We start from the raw sequence: 20,665 nt of genomic DNA, 5'->3' as shown, positions 1-20,665 counted from the left end.
GGTCAAGGCATTTTGATTTTAGGCTTTTAATTGACCATCTTGACCATCTTTTTGTATGGATCACTGTGGCCAGATCATGTTTTTTGAGGAAGGGCCATAGGTGGCTTCTCAGCCGCCGACGAGATCTGAGCCTCCAATAGGCCAGGATCCAGCAGCACCCCCAAGTTACAAACCTGCTCCTTCATTTTGTTGTCCGACAGTTTGTTTTAACAGTTTTTGTGTGGCTTGGATGTGTTTTAGTTTTTGAAAATGTTAAGTGTGTTATTGTTTTATACTGTGATGAGTTAATAAAATAGTCTTATGCTGGCAATGGTTTTGTGCTTGTCAAAATTACAATGCACAAGAAGGGCAGCAAAGGCAGGTGGCTCCCAAAGCAGATTACTAGTCCACAAATGCAAACTGTGCCTGAGCCTTGGATATGAGAGGGTCAACAGTGCAATGAATTGCATTCTGGCAGACAGAGGCCCAAATCAATCATCTCCAGCAAGCAAGCCCTGTAATCAGTTCACAAAGACAGGAATTAAGGTATGGTCATCCAGAGGTCAGAATGTGGAATGGTATAGTATAGGCTGACTTCATCAGATCTCAGAAGCTAAGTAGATTCAGTACTGGAATGGGAGACCACCAAGGAAGACTTCACAGAGGAACCTCTGCTTAATCGTTTACCTTCCTGGATAAGTAGAAAAGAGCAAGAGTCCAGTAGTCCAGACTAACACGGCTACCCATTGTAATAGATCTTCCCAGGTAAGGTAATTGAGAGAGCCATTTAGTATTTAAATTGTTTTTCACTGAAAATTTTTGTTTTAATTAATACAATTAATATTGTATGGATCTGAATGTTTCAGTATATGTATAATATACTGTTGTTACCCACCCTGAGCCCAGCCTTGGCCAGGATGGAGGGCAGGACACAAATGCAATACATACCTACCTACCTACCTACCTACCTACCTACCTACATACATACATACCCTATGGGGTCAGCTGCAACTGGAGGACACTTCACACACAAATACATATCTAGAGGCCAGAACACCTCCAACAACTCCACTCTGCACATTATGGACTGAAGGTCAAACTTCAGCAACCGTCATGATTAGGGGATTCCAGTAACATGCTGAAGCCAAGGAAGTCTGTTGCATAATTTCTTGTCTAGGAAGATATATGGGGCAAGGAGTGTCCTTGGGGTTAACATTTGGAATACTCTTCTTTGCTCCAAGAATGTGTACAGATGTACATAATTTTTAACAATGCCTGTTGTGGGCATGCATAATAGAGAGCCAGTGTAGTGGTTAAGAGCAATGGTTTGGAGTGGTGGACTCTAATCTGGAGGACTGAGTTTGATTCCCCGCTCCTACACATGAAGCCAGCTGGATGACCTTGGGCTAGTCACAGCTCTCTTAGAGCTCTCTCAGCCTCACCTACCTCACGGGGTGTCTGTTGTGGGGAGGGGAAGGAGACTGTAAGCCGGTTTGATTCTTCTGTAAGTGGTAGAGAAAGTTGGCCGATAAAAACCAACTCTTCTTCTGTATCCTCCAGATAAGCTCAGTAGAAACCTGTACTTCTTTTTCATAGCAAAAGAGGGATTTGTACAGAGCCCTTGTGCTAATCATGGTCACACACACACTGACACACACGGGCCTGGTTAAAGTATGCCTTTGCATAATGTGGAGTGGTTGACCCTTGGGCCAGTCATGAAGACACTTCCACCCCTTCTCAGAGCAGTTTATTTTTAAGTGTGAGAGATTTCTTTTTATAAAAGTCTCCAACAAATATTTGAACAGAAAAACACTGGGGGGAAAGGAGAGTCCAGGGGGGAAGGTTTAAGCCAGAGGCTGTATGTATGTCAGTTCAGCAATAAGGAGGTTAGACCTCTCCTTGCAACAGAAAAACTCACACCAATTCCTGTATGAAGATACATCTGTATGCTTCTTAAGAACGGGATCAGACAAGCGTGACAGAGATAATGGCAGGCAAATTTTAAGTGGAAAACAATACAGAATCTCTTCACTCTGGTACTTTTGCAACAGCCATATGGAGGAGAGATAAGTAACAAGGGAAATCAGTCTGTGGAGAGGAACAACAGGGTGTGCCTTTGGACACAAGTTAACCGCATGGCCCAATTAGAAAAAAAAGCTGAAGCGCTAAACTCCTACAGCGCTCCAGAGAACGGTAAGCTAATTTTAGAAGCCCCATTTCCCATGCTCACTGCTGGCACCTGACAGTTCAGATAGCTGAAGAGGAAATTATTACTCTAATCAGATAATAATTGGGCATATTTGCTGCATTTATGCACAACAGCCATTCAGTGCAGATGCCATTCTGGGTGATAATGGGCATCTGGGGGTGGGGATCCAAGAAAAATCTAATAATGGGCATCTCCAGAGTACAGTATCAGCAAGTGGGTTATTACTCAAAATTTGTTATTATAACCCTAATGAGGCTTCTCAGGAACGCTGAAATGAAGGCGCAATCAAACGAAAGCGGCATCAGTTTATAAGGATTTCTCCATGAGCTATAACCTCATACAATAACCGATCCAAGAGATTCAACTTCTGCTTCTCAAAACCCACCACGAACATTCAGTAGCAGGCTGGGAATGGCAGGGAACTTATATTGTTGCAGTAGAACAAGAAACTGATAGATAGAATAGGGCACCCTGCAAGTTTAGCACCACTGTTATCTCTAAAGACTCATCCAAACGACTTCTAAAATTTCTGGTTAACAATGGGCCCTTATTTGCTCTGGGATAGTAATATACTTAGCATGGAATGGCAGCTATGCTCACTGCACAGCCAAAGCCTCTTTCCCCACTGCGTACATGCTATCAACCACCAGCGTGAGATGAAAGCATGCCATAAAGTTATACTGCAGGATGATAACAAAATGCTAACCCAATGCTCACAGTCCTCTAAATTAGGGCCATTCGCACATGACGCAGCTATTCAAATAAATGAAGTATCTCGTTTCTCACTGCCAGGGTGCACCAAAATTTGTACCTGGTAACTGTAGCTTAACGCCAGTCTATAGCCCATTAGGGACCCTGGCCATCTGTGCAGAGAGTCAAGGATGATGATTGAGGGGGCTGGGCAGTGCAGCTCAGACATTCTGCGCTTACCAAAAATGCTTGCTCACTCACTGCCCTTAAAATTAATCGAACAGCCCAATTTATTGGCATGTGTGCTAACTCCGAACAGCAGGTAACTTCCTGCTGCTGAGGATGATGGGGAAGCACCACAAGCAGGGCTGCCTGTGGAAAAAATAGGTCAGATAGGTTAGGCTTCTCCCATTTCTAAGAATCCACTTAAGTTCCTAAGTTCGCTTTCTCCTCAAAGGAAGTTGTTACATGTCCTTACTTATTATATGTGTTTGGCTGGTACAGCGGAGAGACAATTCACAAGTTATGAATATTCTCTGATACGCATTTATATTTGCAAGCCATCTAGTCATCTATGCCATATAACATTCAACAGAAGACTCAGCAGCAATTAGTGGAGCATGCTGGGGATAAGGAAACCCCCTGTAAATAAGAGTGGACACTCCTATATAATCTGTGAGTTTCTCCAATGTTTGTGCATATCAGAGTTAACTTATGAACTGGTGAACAATCAACTTCAAGTTGGAATATACATCTCAGAAATACTGCAAATGTCAATGTCTAGAGCATGGGGTCTATGACACAAAAACATTTATGCACATTTATAACTCCTCAAAAAGTTATTTTTAAGTTAGGAGTATTTATTGGTCCTCGTTTGGCAAAACCACCAGAACCCCCAAAATCATTGTGCTCATCTCACTGCCCACCTTAAGAGTGCTCCAAAACTTTTTTATGCTGAGAAGCAAGACATAAATCTTTTAAATAAAGATAACCACGAGCCTCTCATTCACAATATAAAACTAAAGTGCCTACTGTCTTCTGTTAAAGGGTATGCATCATGACCCCCCCGCCTGCATACTATCTTGTCTTTCTCGCTGCTGCAAACCACAAGATGGACAGCAGGGTTCCCAGCAGCGCAGCTAGAACAGAATGATCAATACTGATCCACGCAACTCTGAACAAGGACCGAGTGTCTATTAATTGCCTCCTAACCAACATATTTCCCCAGAGGCCCTAGGTGCGGCATATATAATGCTGAATATCTTCCACTCATCTCAGCCAAAGGTTGGGAAGAGAAATCAATAACATTCATGAATAGAGATTGCTTCAATAGCAGCCATTAAGACTCCAATGATTTCAGCCTGAAATAGCAACAACTTAACTGTGCCCAAACACTTTGGGTGGTGCTGAACACATAGCTGGCTATAAGATGGGTATTTACAGGCAAGGGCAACCAATGCTGAGAGGCAGGGCAGGGTCAAACCTGTGCTTTTCTTTTGGGGAAAGGCCATGGAATAGACCCCCAACTGACATTACAATAACAATAAAACTGTCTTTGCACACTTAATAGGACAGATCATCAATACTGAGCTGAGGAGGTGCTAGGAAATATTACATCTTGATGAAAGTATGCTCTGAAAGGGAACTAAAACGAGAACCAAGCGGATTGTTTGGTTTTGGGGGTGCTTGAAAACCCCACACCCCCATAGGTAAGAAATCAGTTTGCTTTGTCTTGCTGCCTAGAATCATAGTTGGAAGGGACCACCAGGGTCATCTAGTCCAACCCCTTGCACAATTCAGGAAACTCGCAACTACCCCCAGTGACCCCTATTCCATGCCCAGAAGATAGCCATGATGCTCTCCCTCTCATGAACTGCCTAAGGTCACAGAATCAGCACGGCTGACAGATGGCCATCTAGTGCTTAAAAACCTCCAAGGAAGGAGAGCTTACCACCTCCCGAGGAAGCCTGTTCCACTGAGGAACCGCTCTGTTGGAAACTCTTTTGATTTAATTTCAACCCGTTGGTTCTGGTCCAACCTTCTGGGGCAACAGAAAACAACTCGGCACCATCCTCTATATGACAGCCTCTGAAGTCAATGTCAAAACAGCCACTTTCAACAGGTAAAACACCTACTCCTGCAAGCCCCAGCAGAGGTATCAGAGTTGCAGTGCATAAGGAGCTGAGGCAGTCCTTCTTTTCTACTAGCAACCATGTCAGTTTTCAGAGCTTTTGAATGGGAAGAGAGAGGGAGATAAGCGTCACACTTCAGCTGATTTCTCCAGGACTTGTAATTAACAAAAAGATTAACCACCATTAAACTGTAGGATAAGCCCTAACACTATGGAATCTCTAAGACAGTCAGGCAACCTCACTGTGCGGAAGTGCTGCGGCAAGGGTGAAGGGCAGTGCAAGCCTAAACAGAGTTACACCCTTCCAAGTCCACTGAAGACAACAGGCTCAGAAAGTGTAATTGTGCTTAGGACCACACTGGTAGCATTTCTCGACATGCTTTCTACAAGTTATGTTACACTCTCAACTTCTATTGCCTGTATACACAAGTTGTCCCTCTCCTTTTATGTTTCTCTTCTCACTCTCTGACCTCACGTGGCTACTTTGCTTCACAGTTTCAAAAGATGTCACTCACTCATTGCTCTGTATCCCCTCACAAACTAAACACAGGATTTCCCCTTTTTTTTCTTTTTAGGTTCATAACAATGAATAAAAGCAAAACGAGGCACTCAGGACTGGAGCCGGCATCAACAGCCTGGGGACGCTGCAAAAATAGCAAGCAGTCCGACACATGCTTGCCCACAACCAGCAACACTCAGACATTCAGTTTGTTTGTTATCCATTTCCTTTAATGTTCAGAGGAAAGTTGAAGCACAACCGGGCCGGGTCTGAAAGAAGAGGGGCAGGAGTTCACTGGAGTTCCCAAGACCCTGAGAAACCTGGTATAATATCCAAATATACTACCTCAAGTTGCTTTGCTCCTAGGAGTTACTGATATTGGCCCTGATCTGTCACAGGTTGTTCAGAAATGTCCAGGATAATTTTGGAAACCTTTTTCATTCAATCACAGCTGCAAGGCACAAGGCGAAACCAAACAAGGACTTCAGCCAAAATGAGATTAAGAGAGAACAGGGACTAAGAACACACTTAGGTTTTAATGGCAGGCTTTAGGAAATTACCAATATCCATTTCCAAATACAGGCTTGTGGGTTTGTTTGTTTTTAACTATCAACGTCTGCTGTGTGAATCCACAGGGTTTCTCACTGTGCCAGAAAGGTGCTGGAATAATGCAATGTGCAAGAATGATCACACTGTTATAATGATGAAATAGTCTATGACGACAGTATTGTGCAAATTTGAGTGCAAAAATGAAAGCAGCATTTTACAAGAGACTGGAAGGGGAGAGAGAAACAGGATATGAAGTTGCTTCTTCATAAGTTATTTTCATGGCACAGGAAATAAAGGAGGTGACTCAGCAATTCACAAAGGGTGAGGATGTTACTCTTCATTTTAGCCGCAAACCAGCCAGCTCGTTCCCCTCCTCCTACACACTAACCCAACACATCTGCCCTTTAGGAAAATGGTGTACAAGCAGCCTAAAGGGTTAACACAGTGCATTCACCTACATGCCCACAGACACACATGAGTCGAAAGCGTGACTGAGTCTTCTGTGATGCCACGTTGCCAGACTTTCAGATGTAACAGCCAGTGTACACAACGCAGAAAGCTTCTTGGACGCCAGCCTTGGAGGGGCAGCTGAGATAACTATCAAAATAACTATAAAAAATGAATTCTTCTCTTGATGTTCTCCTACCCTTGATGGAAAACAATATCCCGCCTAAGAGTCAGAACTCAGACACCTGCAAAGGATAAGGAAACAGAAAGAGCACAGAACGCACAGAAAGGAATGAGATATTTTCTTGCCTCCTTCCTCCATTATTATTTAGAGAGAACTAGACATCTGACATAAAGGAAGGACACGAGAAAGAATTCCAAGGAGCCTGCAAGCAATGGCCTTGAATTCTCTTTTGTTCCTGGACGTATGGCAACCACAAACACTCCCGGAGTAGATCTGTGACCCGCAACACACAGCTAGAGGGTCAGAGTTAAGAACAGGAGTGAACTTGACATGGTTGTTATTGAGGACTAACTGATGTCAAAGTCCCTTCACATGGAGTATGAAACGGTGAACACCTGCATGCAATTGCAGCTTCCAGTTTCTGTTGTCATGAAAATCTGGGGTGGAAACGCCATCCAAATCATGAACACTGCTTGTCTGTCAACTGTGACTGCATCTGCTCACATATCCCCAATGCAATCATGGGAGTGCACTGGAATGAGGATGACCCAGGCTGAATTTGGTGGACAAGCTTCCTACCACATGAGCAAGACTACTGCATTTAGAAAAGAAACAGAATGGGGATGCTCAGAGGGCTGTAATGGGAATGCAGTAATGTTCTGGTTTTTTGCAGAAGCAGGGCACAGGAAAAGGAGAATCTGTTCACGAGAGACTGACGTGTGTGTGTGTACAAAATCTCTGCTGTGCTTTGAGTGGCTGCTTTGAGTTTTACTGCTTTTGTAGATTTTCCTAAAATAATAATTACTTGATTTTAATTGTAAGTCTGCCCAAGAAACAGCTTGTTGGGGGTATGGTATTTGAAAACAGATAAAATGTTTTAAACAAATAAATATATGAAGAAGAAGAAGAGTTGGTTTTTATATGCTGACTTTCTCTACCACTTATGGAAGAATCAAACTGGCTTACAATCACTTTCCCTATCCCTCCCCACAACAGACACCTTGTGAGGTAGGTGGGGCTGAGAAAGTTCTAGAGAACTGTGACTAGCCCAAGGTCACCCAGCTGGCTTCATGTGGAGGAGTGGGGAGTCAAACCTGGTTCTGCAGATTAGAGTCCACCGCTCCAAACCACAGCTCTTAACCACTACACCACGCTGGATAAACACGTGTGACTGGACAAAATCTCTGCTGTGCTTTGAGTGGCCACTGAGTTTTGCTGCTTTTATAGATTTTCTTAACATAATAATTACTTGATTTCAATTGTAAGCCTTCCTAAGAAACAGCTGGTTGGGGGTATGGTAGGTTAAAACATATAAATGTTTTAAACAAATAAATATATGAGTCAGTTTGCACCCTCAGCCTGAATTTATAAAGGCAAAATGCTGAAGGCAACATTTACAGCCACTTCTTTGTATACATCTGGGTGTTTTTTTTTTTGTTGCAAGCATCCACAGAGCCAGAGTGTTTTGAAACACACGGAGAGGAAGCTCGTGAGCTGCTTGCAGCCTGCTCTGAAAGGAGCCCTTTGTTGGGCAGAACCACCGTTGCTTGGTTATTTCCACAGCAGGCTGCTGCACAGCTACAGTAAGAAGACTTCGGTTTTATTACATTTTTCCAAAGCCACATGCCAAGGCTGACTGCCAGATTACATTAGTCCTAGTGTTATGCCGGATGACAAGAGGTTTTTCTTGCTGGGTATGCCATACGCAGCAGAGTGCAAGAGAGAAATGAACACGCACAAAAAGGGGACGAGCACGGTCCGCGTCTGCACAATCTCACACAAGCAGCGCCTGAACGCCAAGGCTCTGAACGCCAAGTGCCTAAACGCCAAGGCAGACACTGCGAAAGCTGCCGGCGCTCCTTCTTTTACTCTCTCTTTCTCATAATGTCTAGCACAAACAACAAATGGTGATTCATCTTCGTGTTGAGGATCTCCCAACTCCCACATCACAGGAAAGATTATGAGAGGCAGGGGTGGGGAGAGGCAGAGTCTGATGATGGCACACCACACATTGTTTGTATTAGACAAGGAGAGTAAGGAAACACGATTGCCAGTTCTATGTCTCTTACAACATCCAGTTAAGAAGATCTGTAGCATGCTGGCTATTTTTCCTCTTAGAATAGCAGCAGTTCTGGATGGTCTGTGTTTTCCAGCAGGGTTCCTGAGCCTTTGCAACCTGCATACCAGGCAGAGGTTCAGCTTTTCCCGCCACTGTGTCTCTGTGCATGAAAAGGATCTAGCTGCTGAAAATCTACCCATCGTGCAGCTATCAAAATTACATAAGGCCCATCATAAAAAAGGAGCTTTTACTCCTATAGTGATTATCTCTAGACCATAATTTGTTACCTGGTGGCAGTTTATGCTCTTATCCAAACTCACTGTTTTCAGTGCCAATTATACACTGAGGACATGAAGCTCTGACCTTTAACTTCCCCTTTCCATCCAATCCCACATCTCCAACTGCTGGTCTGTGGCAGCAACGAAGAATCCATGCAGCTATGTAAAACTAAATCCTTTCCAAATGTCTTATCTTTCCTCTTATTCCTTCTCTTTTCATATTATTTTTGTACCCACTGGCATCACCTTGGTGATCAGATACAAAACCTTGGTTTTATGTTGTACTCCACCCCCTCTTATTTGCTCCCCACATTCAGTTGTGTTGTGTTGCTTCTGCCTGAACAACACTGCAAAAATGATAGCTCTTCTTCCCTTTCCCCTTTAGCAAAAGTCCAACTTGTGCTTTGATCATGCCTTGACTACTGCCACCTTCTCTACCCTGGTCTTTTTCACGTATCAAGAATCCCATCTGCATCCACTTAACCCCAAATTGTTCCCCTCTCCTGTTGTTCAGACAGACGATCTCCCCACAACTAGATCTCCACGCTGACAACATGTGTAGTCTCAGACCAGCATATATTCCTCATCTTCACATTTAAAGCCCTCCGTGTTCTTGCTCCCCTCATCTTCATATCCTTCCTTCTCAAGATTTCTCTCTTCTTGACCACTGCTTCTCCAGTCTCATCACTCTCTATCCAAACTCTCCTGTTCCCTTAAACGAACCTTCATGTTCTCTCTTACTGCCCCTTGTGCCTAGAAGAGCTACAGAGTGCCACTTCACACTCATACTTTCAAATCCCCTCTCAAAACCCACTTTGGGGCAGGCATGCACAAACACTCTTCCTTTATTCCTCACCTCCAACTTTTCACCCTTCTACAGCTTCTCCCAGTGGCTGCAAAAGTGGCAGTAGGAAAAGGAAGCCAGGGGCTGCCCCTGGCTTCCTTTTCCTGCTGCTGCCCCCAGTGGGAAAATGGTACCCCTAGCTTGGAAGGAGGCTCACACAGGGAGCTGAGAGAGTAAAATGTGATTCTTGAAAGTCTGACCTGAGTGATGAGACACTTGTGCTCAGTCCTCTCCATCTCCCAGGTTGCCTTGGCCTTGACAAACTGTTGCTGCAGCTCATTCATGCCTCTCCTCTCTTCACGCAGCTCTGTGCACAGTTCCTTTAAGATCACCTTCATGTCTGACAGGGTCTTGATGTATTCATTGGGTTGCTAAGATGACAACAGAAAAAGTACCTAATGAATTCTGACGTATTTTGGAAAGTGTAGCCATTGGTTACCACATCCTACATTTCTTCTTTGTTTCAGAAACACAGCTTCAGAAATTCCTATTACATTTTTACCTCATCCTTCCTCCAGAGAGGTTGGGGACATATACACAGCTCTCCCTTCCCCCTTTTTATCCTCTCAACAACCCTGTAAGGTAGATAATGGAGAGTGTGCTTGGTCCAAGGTCACATAGTGAGTTTAATGGATTTGAACCTGGGTCACCCAAGTCCTAGGTCTGACACTCTTAACCACAACGTACATGCTGTCAACTTTGAATAAGCAGCACATACAGGAAACTAAGGGCAAAGAGAAGCGGCTTAATTTGAGCTATACCACTTCTTACAAACTTTGAATTCTTGGGGGATAAATTAGCCTAGTTTGATAACTAGATAGGGAAATCAGAACCATTGCCCTGCTCAGCCTCAGAAATTAGATGCCTGTGGTTTGTAGGATGTGGGCAAAAAAACAGGAAGAATGTGCAGCCTAGATGAATGTGACCTTGGTGGCCACAGAATAGATGCTGAGGGCCAAACCAGGTAAGATGCTGATGGAGCTCCCATCAGTTGTTTTTTTTCAACAGGTTGTGTGGCCCAATTCCAATCATGACTGTGACATCAGGGGAGTGGGGTTATGCCTTCCCCTTCATGCCATTTTCCTGACTGATATAAGAACTCTGAAGCCAGGTAACTGAATTTGTAAAACCACTGGGAACTCTGTTCATGGAAACTGTCTGATTTGGCTCTATGTCAGCAGCCTAAAAAAAGGCAAGCAAAGAGCATCTTTCCATGCCAGGGGAGCGCAGAGCACTTAAGGCTCTGTATGGTGTAACATGGCCTACAAAGGCAATCCGATTAAGTGCAAAAGATCCGTCTGGGAATCCTGGGCATATTCAAATGGCAGCGCTCCCATTTTTGTCATTCCTCCTGTTCTCAACACTGTTTTGGAAAATTCAAATTCTGAAAATCCAAACTGTAATTTCTGTGAAATTTACTTACTATGCATACCTTAGACTAAGCCTAGTGCTTAAAGGTATTACTGCTTGCAGTCTTGGAATCTTTCTTTTGGCAGCCGGGATGCGGCCACGGGAGGGAGTGTGTGGAGGAAGCGTGGGGGAGAATGGGAGGCATGGCTCACAACCATGTGATCACACAAAAGGAAGATCAGTTAATAAAATATACAAAAGGTATAAGGCAGATGTGTTAGTGAGCGTTCACTGTTATGCAGTCTTAGAGCCACCCTCGACAAACAAGCACTGCACACCACACAGATGCAGGAACCTTCGTTGTATGCAGGCGCTTGAGAAGTGACTGTGATGCGTCTCACTTTCTGGGAGCCCTGCACAAAGCGAAAGGGTCACTGCCCTCTTCCCTCTTCTTCCATGGCTTATGGCATGCAAGGGAGGGTGGCGGTCCTGATAGTTTCGCTTTGTACATCAATCCGTTTCGGGGTAGAAACTGCAAGCCCGCCACTTAGGTGCCCTGCATGACGAGAAAGGATCATGTCTGCAGTGCTTTTTCCTTACCCTGTCCTCAGCTGGCCCCGATCTGGATAGGCCAGGCTAACCTGATCTCCTCAGATCTTGGAAGCTAAGCAGGGTCAGCTCTGATTAGTACTAGGATGGGAGACCAAGGAAATCCAGGGTTGCTTTAAAGAGGCAGTCATCGGCAAACCACCTCTGTTCATCTCTTGCTTTGAAAACCCTACAGGGTCACCATAAGTTGGCTGAGCCTTGACAGCTTTCTCCACCACCATCCCCAGCTGGAGGAGACTTTGGGTGTAAACAGATTGCTCTGCCCTAAGGAACAGTTGTGTGTGTGTGGGGGGGGGGGCGTTTGCTGCAGAGGGATCTCTGCTCCCCCTGCCTCCACTCCACGTACCAGACTCAAGATCAGATTTTCACCCTTCCCTACCTGACTCAGGCAGGTCTGGCATATTTATTTGGTTTATTACAGCACCTAATTTTTATAGAAGAGGCAATTTCTCCCCTTTTATTGAAAACATTGCTCTGTACACGGTGATGGCTTCGCGACTGCTGAGCTCCAGCACTATCTGCAGGAGGAAAAAGTTGTTTCTGAGACTGGTTTAATTTGGAAGTTTGTAATCTGTCCCAAAAGAGGCAACTGCAGATCCACAGCAAGCTTGTTGCTCAAGAGATGCATGTGTCTACAAAACCTTTGAGCAGAGCAGCCACTGGACATTTCACCACAGGCACCTACGGTTCGCTCTCCTTGCATACATGAATGAGTCATTTCAGATCAAACACTACAAACAGAACTTTCCCATCATGACAAACAGAATGAAGCTAGTTCATACATTCGGATACATGCAAGTCATCAAGAGGAGGTATCAAGGGATGCACATGAATGGGGGGGGGGCGCGAACCCAGTCCTAAAATACTGCGAAGAATCTCCAGAAGTCTAGGCCCCATACACGGCAAGCCTCCTATTGCTCCCAGGTCCCATCTCACCGCGTTCTGAGACCAGCCATCTCCAATACATGTCTTGTTATCTGCTTGCTGTTGGGGGTTCAGTTCCTCCTCTTCTATTAGCAGGTACAGTTCTTTCATGCTATTCACCTGGGAAAGCACAGAATGGAGCAAAACGTGAGCAGGAGAGTCTGAAGCGTGCAGAAAAACAATATGTGGCCCACTGTAAAGTCCAGCCGGTGGTAAAGGGCTTAGGACTATCTGCAGTAAGGTAAATGGAAGAGACTAGAGCACCAGATGAGGCTCTACGGAGTGTGTACAGAGTTGCTCCATTGTCACATCAGCCTTGTTGCTTTTTCTGCACCAGGCACTCTACAGTACACTTGCGTCTGAAAAGAGTCATCATCTGAATTCCTCCTCAGCCTGGCCTATAAAGAGGCTGTTGTTCCCAAACCTACAATCACTCTGCTGCCCACAGGCCATGTATTCTGCTTTCATCAGGAATGAATCTGTTGCAATAGCAAGGGATTGTTTTATTTCTCTGTCTGACTAAAGCTCCCCTTCTCATATTCAGATGAGGAACTGCTTGATAGGGACTTATCAGACAAGCAAAACAAACAAAGAAGAAATGATGCCTCTCTAAACAAAAGCAGGGATAAAATAGATGTTTGGTAGAATGAGGCTTATGGGATGCCACAAACAGCCAAGGCCTCTTCAGGCAATGGTAGACTTTGCAGCTCTCTCTGCATCTATGCAGAGGCCAATTCTCTTAGCGCATTTTCATCTGTGACAATAAAAAGCACTTCTATACTTCTTGTACTCCCCTCCCTCCGCCTCATCACTTCTGAATGTTATTCATGCACGAGAGAAATCAGAAGAGACACCAAATATGTACTGCATCAAGGTAGATTTCTCATTTGCATTCGGATCTGATCAAAAACAAAACTTAACCATAACTATAAATAAATAAACGTAAACCTCGTGCAAAATCACGGCTGACCTTTACTTTGTTATGCTTTGTATGGCTGAAAGGACCTGAAGGCGAGACAGCAAATCTTGCCTCCAAATAATAAACAGACAGGAGGGGTTAGACACAGCTGAGCTAATATGGGACCCTTCTCGATACACACAGTTTGAGCCCAAAGTGAAATAATATGGCATCACATGAAGAAATAGTACCATGCAGTCCGTCCATCCTATTATCTTAATCTTAACTTTCTCCCCCTTTTTTCTTTGGTATAATAAGAATTCATGGGTTATGGAAAATGGGGAGGGAATGATGTGGCAGGACTGGAAAAGAAGTAAACTCAGCAAAAACTATTAACAGGAGCAAAAATGCATAATTGTCTCTTCTAAAAATCAAATGCTTTTGCATCTATTTATTAATATCCTGCTTTTCTCTCCACTGGGGACCCAAAGCAGCTTAGAACAGCCTTCTCCTTTCCTCCGTTTTATTCACAAAACAACTCTGCAAGGTAGGTTAGGCTGAGTGTGTGACTGGCCCAAGGTCACCCAGCAAGTTTCCACAGCTGAGTGGGGATTCAAACCCAGGCCCTCCCAGTATTCCAGTCCAACACTATCCACTACGCCACACCAGCTCTCAATGGTAGTATAGAAATTCCCCAAGTACTCATTTGCTCTGCAGAGGACAAGCAAGCCTGTGCTTGCGGCTCACCATACCTCCAAGAAGTCATTGCCATCATTCTGCAGAATCTTGCCCTGTCTCCAACGTTTCAGAAACCACTTGAGCTTCATGAAAAGGAGCAAGAAATTTTGCTTGAACTGCTGGGATTCCTGCACCAGAAGATTTTTCTCTTGGCTCCAGAATTTTTGCTCCAGCCTCCTCTGAAGGTTCAGGCTCTGCTGCTCAAATTCCCGCCTCAGGAGGGCCTTCTGGTGATCTTCCTTAAGCTGAACAGGAACAGAAAGAATGTTAGGCAGAGAACGAGAATATTACACAGAATAAAATAATTGCAGGGACAGAAGTACATGACACCAAGTTATTTTTTACTGGTTGATTACAGACACTAGTAGTTAAAATATATGTACTTTTAATAGCCTCAGGTGGAACAGGTGTCCTCTTCCAACGGACCCTCCAGAAGATGAGGGAATTCAAGGAACTGCCTGAATCTCCCCCATAGCCTCAGGTGAAATGTGTGCGTCTGTGTAAAGTGCGTCAAGTAGCAGCCGACTTATGGAGACCCCTTTTTGGGGTTTTCATGGCAAGAGACTAACAGAGATGGTTTGCCAGTGCCTTCCTCTGCACAGCAACCCTGGACTTCCTTGGTGGTCTCCCATCAAAATACTAACCAGGGCTGACTCTGCTTAGCTTCTGAGACCTGACGAGATCAGGCTAGCCTGGGCCATCCAGGTCAGGGGAAATGGCTGGCTGTTAATCAAGTTGTGGGATAAAGGAAGCCAAGGGTTTGCAAGAAATCTGTATTTCTATATGCTCTATTTTGACCATATAAAGTGTTTTTTGACAAACTTTGAATATTTTGGCAAGGACTAATGTGGTAGCAGACACTCAAACACACACCCTCTCAACCTGTTAAATTTCTGAACTTTCCATTCATGTTTCCACAAATATATTTGCAACCAGGAGAACCCGGATTCTCTTTTTGTTGTCTGGGGTTTTTTTTGGGGTGGGGACACAACTATAACCAAAATTATTAGAAATTTGATGCCCAATACCTGAGGCTATGGGGGCCATGCAGCACTTACAGATAGCCTAACTAAAAGCACCAGGAAATTGTTTTATCACAATATTTTGCCTCCATATATTGTTATGAGATTTCATCAGAAACAGCTAGGAAACAAAGAAATCTTTGGATTCTAGAATTGCAAGACAGCATCCTATGCAGCTCTGGTTCTTTGACTGCTGATGGTGCAGAAAGAGAAAATTATGCCTTAGGTGAAAGGCTCTGATCACCCACATGCTATGTCACTCTGAACAGAATAAGCACTAGATAAAGCCATGGTGACAGGAGATCTCACCCTGGAGTAGTACAAGAAGAAGAGTTGGTTTTTATATGCCAATTTTCTCTACCACTTAAGGAAGAATCAAACCGGCTTGCAATCACCTTCCCGTCCCCTTCGCACAACAAACACCCTGTAAGGTAGTGGGGCTGAGAAAGCTCTAAGAAAGCTGTAACTAGCCCAAGATCACCCAGCTGGCTTCATGTGTAGGAATGAGGAAACCAACCCAGTGGAGGAGTGGGGAATGAAACCCAGTTCTCCAGATCAGAGTCCACCACTCCAAACCACCGCTCTTAACCACTACACCACACTGGCTCTGTGGTTCAGAATGGCCATTTTTATTTGGGAACAGATGCATCCAACTGTTCCAGAAGCCTGTTCCCAGATCTCCAGCCTTCTTTTATGGTTTTCAGAAAAACTGTTCATTTATCTTCAACCAGGGTCAGATCTTTTTCGGCCCTGTCCCCAGCCTGGTGGAACTATCTGTTCAGTGAGACTTGGACCCAGCGGAACCTGATTCAGTTCCTCCGGGCTTGCAAAATGGAGATGTTCTGACAGGCCTATGGTTGAAGGCTGTGACGGCTTCCACATCAGCTGGCCTCCCTTCCCTCTCCCACTTTCCCCTCTTTTCTCTTTTTCTTCTTTCTCTTCCCCATTCTGTTTTTGCCTCACCCTCTTCCTCTCTGAACCTCCCTATTGTCATCTCCCCCTTGAATCAACACTACCCAGCAATGTTATGGCTCCTCTTTAAGCTACCTGGATAACAACAAGACTTATAAGAGGGGAGTAAGTTGGGTGCCTTTTATGCAAAGTTGATTAGAAATTTTTATTAAGACATAAATTTTACTGGAGTAATGGAATGGTTTTAACGTTTGTATTCATTATTGTCTTTGATTGTTATATTTGGGTCATAAGCTGCCCTGAGCCTGGCTTCTGCCAGGAAAGGTGCGAGATATAAATCTAACAAAATAAAATACAAATAAATAAAAATAAAAACCCCAAGGTACTTGTAGGTTATCCGGGCTGTGTGACCGTGGTCTTGGTATTTTCTTTCCTGACGTTTCGCCAGCAGCTCAGCCACGGTCACATAGCCTGGATAACCTACAAGAACCAATGAACTCTGACCGTGAAAGCCTTTGACAAAAATCCCAAGCACCAGCACAGTTTCAGCATGACATCACAGCACGCATGCTATGGACTCATCCCAAGCAATGTACACTCAACATGTAGGGGGACCCAAAGACTCATGCGGATGCATTGGCTTCTTTAGTTAAAGAGGGCAGGGACTGTTTTGTATTTCTACAGTTCACGGCACTGGGATGTGCCTGGAGCAGTAAGGCCCATGCTGGAGTCCTCTGTGCATTTGTGACTTGTCTTCCTCACAGCCTGAAGAGTGGCTCCAGGCAAATCTCTCTGACCTGGCAGATTTTCTGGGTGAAATTCTCTGCTTCTTCCTTCCTCAGTTGCCTCTCCTGGGAGAGCTGTTCCTGCAGGCCCCTCAAGCTCTCATTGGCCTCCGAAAGAACCAGCTGCAACTCCTTGATCTGCAGGAATAGTTGCAAAGACAACAATCACAGGGGATATCATGGGGGAACATTCCACATCTCCTTTTCATGAAAGATTTACTAACTGTGTGGGAACAGAGCCAGGCTCAGTCAGGGGTGTCCTAGGCCTATGCTCATGATTCTGTGCTTTCAGGTCAAACATTCCAATGCGAGCTTAATTGATTTCCTGTATTTGTTCTTTGCATTAAACTGATCTGTTTAATAATGTGACAACTTTAGAAAACAACAAGAAATCAGGTAGCTTGGAAATATTTGGTTGATTAGTAGGTTTGTTTGTAGCCACTGAATAAACTTCCTTGTCCGGTAAACATCCAATGCAAGTTGAGTCACAGAGCTGCTCAGAAACAGCCACAGAGCTGCTCTGAGTCTTGCCGATCAGCAGAAATCAACACAATGCTGATGCAAAAACTGCACTCCTTCCTTTTTTGATTATGTGTATTGAAAGGCTATTAAATCGGTATGGATGGTGTCATCCTTAAACACTAGCTTTAATAAAGCATTGCCCATTATGTATCCAGAAATTATATGTCAGTGCTCTGTTGGAACACCCAGGAGCAGAGGACACGTGCAAAACAAAATCCAGTGCCTCCTCTGGACCAGCACTGAAGAAGCTCTCCTTCCCTGGAGGTTTTCAAGAAGAGGCTAGATGGCCATCTGTCAGCAATGCTGATTCTATGACCTTAGGCAGATCATGAGAGGGAGGGCACCTTGGCCATCTTGGCATGGAGTATGGGTCACTGGGGGTGGGGGGGGGAGGAAGTTTGGAATTTCCTGGATTGTGCAGGGGGTTGGACTAGATGACCCTGGTGGTCCCTTCCAACTCTATGATTCTACGAGGAACTGAGAACTTTCAATTTGAAGTTTTCTTCATGGAATGCTACGTCTGCTTTAATGCCCATATATTTCCATTCCCAAGTTTTATTTTGCACCTCACTAAAGATGTGTATGTCTTGAACTGGCATTTCTCCAGCCAGGGCATTCTCCCCAGAGCCTCTCTCTTTCCTTCTCTGGGGTTGGTGGGTACATACCTCAGATGCATAAGAGTCTTTCTCCTCTGGTTGGTATGACTTGTAACTCCGGTCCAGTTCCACGTTGGCACCCACATCAATGGTGCTGGTGTTGCTACTGCTGCGGTAGAGATCAGAAGGCCTGCTCTCCCCGACGTCCCAGTCTGGGGCCTCCCTAAAGTCAGACTGCTGCATGCATGGGCAAGTTAATGAGAACAAACCAAAAGAGCGGGGGGGGGGGGAGAAAAGAAAAAACAAACAAAACAATGGGTCTCAGGAACAATAAGAGAGCTACAAGACAACAAAAAGGATGAAGAGGAGGAGGAGTTTCACTACTGTTGCCGAAGACAAAGTGGAAAACAAAAGGAGACACAAAATGAGCAGACACGTGGGCTGGATTGTTTGGGGGAGGGGGGAGAGAGAGAGAGAGGGGAAAAATGCGCAAACACCAGTTATGGTGCCATGCAGTGCCAAGGGTGGGGTTGGAACTAGTTGGGATTGGAAGGGGACGGCATGCGTGAAAATAGAACTCTGAGAAATTGGAGTGTGCTTCAGGAGGCTGTAAACCCAACCCAGCTTCACAGAACTCCTTCCCTTCCTTTTAACCTTTTCTTAGGTCTTGCTCTAATCATAACACTGGTCCATGACGAGCAAAGTTCTTGGCTACTTTGTTTCTTGGTGTCAGAAAGGCTGACTGCTCATGGGTTGCCAAAGCACCAGATACACTATGTGTTTGTAGAGACACCATTTTCAGGACCTGCTCATCGGTCCTGTCTATGAAAGATGCGTGCAGGGGAGCCTGTCGATACCTTACATCCCTAGCCCCCACGAACCATCAACTGAACCAAGCATTAGGGCCAATAGCAGCCTTCTGATGCTACAAGAGGTTGCTGTGTAACTCCACTCAGCTTTCTGAACTAGGAAAGCTCAGACAACAGTCGAAATAAGGAAATAATTTGATCTTCCCTCTCATCAGTTTGTCAAACAGACCTTGAAATTTTCTTCCTAGGGCAATGCTTTGAAACATAAATCCTAGAGTTAAGAGGAAATCTAATCCACTCTCCAGCTTTACACCCATAAATTATCAGTGTCCAAAGTAAAGACTGAGCTCATGCTCTTGAACCCATGTGGAAGCAGCAATACCAGGTGCACGACATTCCTGTGTTATATTCAAAATCCACTGTGTGAAGCCCAAGGATTGTAGACTTTAAAATAAAGCCATACCCCAACTGAAATTGAATTTTAGTGGCTATGTTGATCAGTGCAATTTAAGCCTTCTAAGTCCACTGAAGTCAATGGCCTGCCAAAGAATGCACAGTTAGGGCACAGCTAGCCACAATGTTGGGATCTCCCACTATTTTTTAAAATTGTAAACTGCAACTGTAAAGGCTCCAATTCAGATCAGGGTTTTGATGTGTAGGAACACTTTACCCCCTCCACCCCAATGCTGTTTCCCTGATCTCAACCTGCACCCCTCAGTTGCCCTGTGAGACAAAATATACAGGCACCTATAAGTACCTATGTGTATTCCCCACAGGACGAATAGAAACCTCAGGGGGCCAAGAGCAATTGAAACTGCAGAAATGATTGGGGGGGGGGGTTAAACCCAACATCCCAGCACTGTGGCTCTGATCCAGATTTTTTTAAAGTGAGAAATGTGTTTGTGGACGTCCCAACAGCACCTCCACTTGTGGCTTCAAAAGCTCACTGTGGGGTTTGATGCATCAATTGGTGCAATTGCTGGCATAAGTATAAGTGCTATATTAAGAGAATGTTTAAGCTGATGATAGCTCATAAGCTGTAGTTCTCATCACTTTCTACTTCTGGAACAATTCTTAAATTAACATCTGAGCTGGTTAAACCAATACTTTATCTCTGCATTCCCCAGCGGAAGCCATTTCTCTGAAATAATCCCCAGTGTGAAAAATCTCCAAAGTTACCTCATCAGAGTTCAAATCTACCATTTCCCCCCCCCCCCAACCTAGTTAATTTTGCAGAGTTTCACAGTGGTGTTATTGCAGGTATCTCTTTCCATACGTGAAAATGAGTTGTTAAATTGGAATATTGGCTTTTACCACCTAAAAAAATAAATATGTGAGGCTATCTGCTGAATGGAAGCCTTCTGGGTAAGGGCTATGTCATTTTTCTGTTATGCACAAGCCTGCACTCCATCTGGCACTAAATAAAGTAAAAGTTAGCAGCAGTCACAGCACAGTGTACAGGTCTCTCCACCTCCTGCCCCACGCACACTCTGCTAAACCAGAGTCCTATCTCATCACCGGCTTCAGTTCCATGCAGTGAGCCAGTTGGTTAGTGTGTTTTTCCACTCCGAGGAGGCAGAAAAGGGAAACTACATTAACAGGGTCAGGTTCTGATTTGTTAAAGCAGGATA

The 20,665-nt window shown here is 44.6% G+C and overlaps 1 protein-coding gene across 2 annotated transcripts in view; it reads right to left on the bottom strand.

The window, feature by feature from the left end:
* The window catches only part of SOGA1 (suppressor of glucose, autophagy associated 1), a 92,064-nt gene that overhangs the window by 11,205 nt on the left and 60,194 nt on the right, over positions 1-20,665 (bottom strand). For both annotated transcript variants that reach the window (XM_056845191.1, XM_056845192.1), the window contains exons 6-10: positions 18,295-18,462; positions 17,120-17,245; positions 14,403-14,633; positions 12,765-12,872; positions 10,070-10,240 (exon numbers count right to left, since the gene is read on the bottom strand). In XM_056845191.1, coding sequence (XP_056701169.1) covers positions 10,070-10,240; positions 12,765-12,872; positions 14,403-14,633; positions 17,120-17,245; positions 18,295-18,462 — 804 coding nt within the window. The remainder of the gene's footprint in view (positions 1-10,069; positions 10,241-12,764; positions 12,873-14,402; positions 14,634-17,119; positions 17,246-18,294; positions 18,463-20,665) is intronic.

Source organism: Euleptes europaea, chromosome 2 (assembly GCF_029931775.1).
Source record: "Euleptes europaea isolate rEulEur1 chromosome 2, rEulEur1.hap1, whole genome shotgun sequence".
Taxonomy (NCBI): Eukaryota; Metazoa; Chordata; class Lepidosauria; order Squamata; family Sphaerodactylidae; genus Euleptes; species Euleptes europaea.
Note: the sequence above shows the minus strand (reverse complement) of the source record. Positions and strands in the feature narration are given on the sequence as shown.